A 6,440-nucleotide genomic window follows, 5' to 3' on the forward strand; every position below is an offset into this window, starting at 1 on the left:
ACACTCAGCTGAACAAGTGATGCTTTCACAGCCAGAAGGTTCTGGGTTCTAATCCATCCAGGCCGACTGGTTCCTTTCTGTGCAGAGTTTGCATGTTCTCCCTGTGTCTGCGTGGGTTCTCTCCAGGTTCTCCAGCTTCCTCCCACCGTCCAAAGACATGCTGGTTAGGTTCATTGGTGATTCTAAATTGGCCGTAGGTGTGAGTGTCTTTCTGTGTTAGCCCTGTGGTAGACTGATGGACTTAAAAAGACATAGCACATTACAGTTTTCAATTCACAGACTGTGCACACACACGTGGTTTTCTTAGATCTGTTTGGGGTGCAGCGGTTTTCCCACTTAATTATCATAACACACATTATTAATATGCATTCACATCAGAGAACTGTGTTGCTTGCATTTTACTTTGTGTTTGCAATGTCCTAATCACAATCATCTGTCCTCCTGACACATCCCATTAATTAAAGATTAAATATTATAGTCAAAAATATAAAATACCGAACCAGACTTTTTATAGTTGTCCAGTAAATAATGTTCAGTTTGGATGTTGTCAGGCAAATATGGCAGAGAAGATCCAGAAGGTGATAAAATGATGCTGTGTTCACTGTCGTACTAAAACATAAAATGCTGAGCTGGCCTTGAGCTCGATCCCCTCAGATCATATGGAGCCATGTTTTTTTTTGCTCAAATAAAATTTAAATTTCACAGCTGTGTGTCTCACAAAAACAACAACAACAACAAAAAACTAGATCCTGAGACGTCAGTGGGCCCCCTCTCTTTGTGCACTATGACCCCTCCTACTCCGAGAGGCCTTCGGCTGATTATCGCCATAATTATTCCGTCTTATTGCCCCTGTCACCCCGCCGGAAATCCCCTCTTTGATTGACAAGCCATGGCCCGCTGACCCTGCGAGGCCCTTGCGTAAATATTTCATCGTCTGCTCTCTCGTGCTCTTTAGTTCCCGTTCAGGCCTGTTTATTCTTTAATTGAGAGAAGTGTGTGTGTGTGTGTGTGTGTGTGTGTGCTGGAAGGGGGCGTCTGAACCACAGCCACAAAGTAAATGAAGCATGATTAATTAATGGATTAATTGCTAAGAAAGTGAATGGGGTCCAGGCAGAGGAATCCCTGCACGTCTGCCATCAATTAATAATCTGAGAGGAATCTCTGCACCTCTGTCTCTGTGTCAACCAACTCATCAGTCAGTAGAAATGACCAGTTAATCCAGTGATTACTCATCTGTTGTTGTTTTTTAATCCAGTCATATTTCCGGTTTGTGGTCATCATCATTAATAAAAAATAATATTTTAAATTACTAACACACTGATGGGATTCATGCTTAATAAAATAACTTCTCTAATTTTAGAACAAAAACTATAATTTCAGTGTTGTCATTAATTAACTGATCTACTTTAGGTTATGTTTTGATCAGATTAGATTTAAATATATTGTCATTGCGTATAGTAGGGGTATGTATACATAGCAAGTCAGTTTGACATCCAACCTGGGGCCGTATTCCTAAAGATTCAAAGAGTTGCTCCTTGTGGCCAAATTTTAAGAAAACTCTTAGAATCATGATGTTTTCTAAGAATTTCTCCTCAAAGTTCAGAGTAGATCCTGGTAAAGATGAAAGGTATTCTTGGCTCTTAAGAGAGCTCCTAAGGTGAGATGTGTTCAGAGTTTCTGAAGCAGAAAGGAGTCATTTATCTGTTGTGCTATATTTCCCCATGCCTGCTTCTTGGCTTGTAGTGTGACATTGGGGCCAAATCTGCGTCTCAAAACATTTTTATATCATCATTTACCAGTTGATCCAGAAGCAAACACTGTTCCTCTGTCCAGTTGGGTTTCCTACGTCTTTTCTTCTTCATCGCTGTTCGGTTTGTGGAAGATTTGAACACCAACCAACGCTGCTTCTTCTCGGCCGGTTAGCAATCACAGAAACTGATGAAAGCTGAGCCATTTTACCCTCGTTAATACCAAATGGATTAAAAATGACCAGCATGGATACTGTGGTTGTGGGCCTCAGTTTTATCACACATTATGTAGGATCATTTTAAAGTATAGCTTACTATTTATTTATTTTTATGTCAAATATTATTTATAATTCCACAGTCTTCATAGAGATTAGATTCTATGATTAAGTCTATTAATTTGACGCTCCATTCTAGGCCCATTATCACAAGCTAAGACTCCTTGCTAGGAATGTTTAGGCTAAGTTAGCAGCTCTCTGAGAGGACTCTTTGAATCTTTAGGAATATGGGCCTGGAGTTCAAATAGCAAAACGTTCAAGATTTACCCAATAATATTTTGTTGACCATTTTATTATATTCTTTCCAGAAATATTAAAATTATTAATTATTTATTTGAAATGTATATTCTTGGTGGCCCGCTGATTTTTTAGATATTTCAACAAATATTTTTTTAGCAGTGCATCCACAATCCTTTCCAGCGAGCCGGGCACGCTTTGAGGGCGTGGCTACACATAGTTCTCTCCACCTGATTGGCGGAGGCGTCCAGCGGGAGGGAGTTGAGCTCCTCCAATGAGGTGCAGCCTGCGAGGCAGCGGTCCAATATAGGCGCCGGAGGCAAGCAGCATCCTTTATTATAGAAGTCATTTAGAGCCGGAGAGGAGACAGAAGATCCGCAGGAGTCCGGGACTTACCTCTCCTCGTCGTTTTCAAGTTTCTTTTTTTTTTTTTAAAGCGGCTGGCACCTGTGACACACGGCCCCAAAAAAAGACTTTTCATCCAGAGTGTCTGCGTCCGGCAGGTTGTGATTCCTCTCTGAGGCGTTTCTTTGTAGAAAACTAACAACACGGAGCCGAACGAGGACGACGGACAACGACCCTCCCTCACTTCTGCAATCATGATGTCGATGAACAGCAAACAGCCTTTCAGTATGCACCCCATCCTCCACGAACCCAAATACACCCCTCTTCACTCCAGCTCGGAGGCCATCCGCAGAGCCTGCCTGCCCACACCGTCGGTGAGTCCACGGTCCTCTGATTATTTGTGCATTTTTATTTGCGATAAGTTCCCAGACCCAAAATATCTGAAAGATGGGTTAAAAAGTGTGAAATAGCTCAAAAAATGTACTTTATTTTTCTTCGGCAAATCTTTAAATTATTATTTTTTTAAACTAAGACACAGACACGCAGGTGTATCTCACTACAATCTGCCTCAATGTGTTTCAGTTTAAATATTGTTTCCAAATTAATTTCTAAAATTAAAAGATTCTAATAAAACTGCATTTTTAAGAAAAATCTAAAATAAAAATAAATCAACACGTCATATTTCTCTACCATATAATGGTTTTATTTAATCACCAGAAATCAAAGAGCAATCTAGACGCCCTGTTTGGAAACTGCGGTGAAAATAATCTGTAAAAGAATAAACTGACACTCGTGATTTGGATTTATCAGCAGCACAACGAGATCAGAACACAGGACGGGCGGATTGTTTCCTGGAACAGAAACTCGGTGCGTAAAAGCCAAATTCGAGTGTGAGTGAGTGATCCCGTGAAAAGTGAGCGGAGCTAAAAGATGGAGAAGGAGATGAAAGCAGGGGGCTGCGTGGACTCTCCAAGCGCGTGTTATCTTATATTGTCCCCATTCATATTCAAACTCACACCCGTCTCATTTCATTGTCCGCAGAAATTATTCAGGAGATCGTAAATATTAATTTTAAATGAATATCCCTCCACGCTGACACACTTCCTCTGCGTTGGTGAGGTCCACTCGTGTCCAGGTTGTGTTAGATTCCGCTCCTTTTAAGAGGAAACGGTTTATTTCAGTTTTGGCACATGACATTTCTAACTCTTTCTAACTCTGGAGTTATAGAAAAGGTATAACACCTTATATACTGGACACGGTTAAAGTTATTAGTCTTAGAAGGTTGGAAATATAAAAGAATTAATGAAAATCTATCAATTATGTAACAAATGTCTGTGATTTGTATTTTAAAAATGAAAACTAACTTTTATCAATGTGTCTTATTTTTTTGCATAGAGCTTTGGATAAAGAAAACTTCTCATTTGTTTAATTTAATTCAAAATAAGTTGAACAAAAATGAAATGTTTTATTTCCTGTTCTTTATGCGTAATAATGAACTTAATGATTCATGCGTAAAAGGATGTTTTACGCGAGAGTAATACGCACTCTAGTGACTAAATTCTAATATTGATCAGTGGGTTCAGCTGATAGGTCTGTCTCGGTCAGCTTTCTTCCTCTAACCGGCCTCACTCTGCTCCTCACGCAGCTTCAAGGCAACATCTTCGCGGGCTTCGATGAGACGTTGCTGCAGAGAGCCGAGGCTCTAGCTGCTGTGGACATTGTGGCTCAGAAGAGTCACCCTTTCAAGCCAGACGCGACCTACCACACCATGACCACCATGACCAGCATGACATGCACCCCGACCTCCTCCTCCGCGCACCTGCACCACCCATCGGTGCTCACCTCGCACCACCACCACCCGGGCCACCACCAGCCGTCACAGGGCTTGGAGGGGGATCTGCTGGACCACCTACCGGGCATTTCCCTGGGAGGCATGCCCGGCTCGGATGTCTGCTCCACGGCCTCGCACACAGCTCACGCCGCCCACATGTCAGCCATCAACCACATGCAGCACCACCACCATCAACAGTCCATGAACATGCATCCACACGGGCTGGGCTCCCACAGTTCCCTGGGGGGCTCCGGCGGCGAGGCGGAGCCCGATCCTCGTGAGCTGGAGTCGTTCGCTGAAAGGTTCAAACAAAGGCGGATCAAACTTGGGGTGACCCAGGCGGACGTGGGGGCGGCCCTGGCCAACCTCAAGATCCCCGGGGTTGGATGTCTGAGCCAGAGCACCATCTGCAGGTTCGAGTCCCTGACCCTGTCGCACAACAACATGGTCGCCCTGAAGCCGATCCTGGAGGCCTGGCTGGAGGAGGCGGAGCGGGCGCAGAGGGAGAAGATGTCCAAGCCGGAGATCTTCAACGGGGGCGACAAAAAGAGGAAACGCACGTCTATCGCTGCCCCGGAGAAGCGCTCCCTGGAGGCTTACTTCGCCGTGCAGCCGAGGCCCTCGTCGGAGAAGATCGCCGCGATCGCCGAGAAGCTGGACCTTAAAAAGAACGTGGTCCGGGTTTGGTTTTGCAATCAGAGGCAAAAGCAGAAACGAATGAAGTTCTCTGCGACGCATTAAGGACAGCAAAGCCGCGGGTCTCTGCCCCGTTTATACACACAAAGACAAATCAGAGACAAGCTGCTGCTGCTGCTGCACACTGTCAGATAAACAAGGTACACCGCTGTGCCTTCTGCAAATGGGACGGCCTCGGTTTGACGCAGCCGTGTTCCATAGGTGCGCACTTACGAGAACAAAAAATACTCAATCTCTCATCAGGCCTTAGGGTGGACTTGTTGTTACTGGTTTTTAAATTATTTAATGAAAATGTAATGTGTTTATTTATTGAAAGAATAATGGATCAAATGTCTTTTTTTATTTTTTTGTTTAAAGGAGAGCAGCTTTGTGCAGCAGCCTGCACTCCAGGTGTGGAAACGATCTCACAGAAAATAACCTAAAAAGGCAGTGTTTCGGTCTCTGGAGTGTTTGAGGTGTATTTTAGAGACACTGATAGGCTCGGGGGTGTGGGACACACGATGACAGGAATCAGTTTTTATTTTAAAAAAAGCTTCAACCTCACGCTGCGATATAAAAAAGAAAAAAAAAACCTGCAAACATCTGGATACAACGGTGTACCTACTTTTATTCTGACAGTGGAGACGGAGCACAGGGACTGGGAGATTTAAACAGAAAAAGAAAAAGAAAAAAAATGTCCTAAAATCTTTATGTTTCTCCACAGAATAAGACCGATGTTCTTAGAGGGAGAAAGTGATCACCAGAGAGAGAGAGAGGGGGAGGGAGGGAGGAAGGAAGGAAGGGGGACGATGCTCATTCATATGGCAATTATTGTACAAAAAAAAAAAAAATTAAATTAAAAATGACGGGAACCGAGGACTGGTTATTATCCTCCTTATCCGGAATAGCTTTTTTATATTTATCAGTGTACATATTTGTGAATATATTGCACCTCCGTGTGTGGAAAAGCTCATTGAAATGTATTGAATTTTCTGTCTTTTCTCCCAGGTGTTTGTTTCTTTATGGAACTTCTTCTTTTTTATTTTTTTTTTTATTTATTCGTTTATTTTTATTATTATTTTTGTCTTTTTTTCCAAGGGGGGTGGGGGTGGTGAGGAGGATGAGGAGGAGGGGGCCAGATCAGACCTAACGAGCAATTACTGTAGAGCTGTAATCCGCTGCATGGTTTCCTCCTAAACAGAGGGGGAGAGGAGTGTGTTCTGTGCGTCAAGGCTCCAAAAAATATCAAAAATAACCCCCCCATCCCATCCCCGTTCCACCCGTCCCACCCCCACACCCCCTCCCCCTCAAAGTGAATGCATTGCAATA

At 43.3% G+C, this 6,440-nt stretch overlaps 1 protein-coding gene across 1 annotated transcript; it reads left to right on the forward strand.

Moving 5' to 3' along the window:
• Positions 1 to 2,859: 2,859 nt before the first annotated feature.
• pou4f4 (POU class 4 homeobox 4) lies at positions 2,860 to 5,716 on the forward strand (the record flags this gene model as incomplete). The annotated part of the gene is made up of 2 exons (XM_084564562.1): positions 2,860 to 2,979; positions 4,251 to 5,716. The coding sequence occupies 2 exons, from the start codon at positions 2,860 to 2,862 to the stop codon at positions 5,175 to 5,177; spliced, it is 1,047 nt and encodes a 348-aa protein (XP_084420688.1). The 3' UTR covers positions 5,178 to 5,716.
• Between the last annotated feature and the right edge of the window lie 724 nt (positions 5,717 to 6,440).

The sequence above is a fragment of the Chelon labrosus genome (genome assembly GCF_963514085.1).
Source record: "Chelon labrosus genome assembly, chromosome: 17".
In the NCBI taxonomy this organism is placed as follows: domain Eukaryota; kingdom Metazoa; phylum Chordata; class Actinopteri; order Mugiliformes; family Mugilidae; genus Chelon; species Chelon labrosus.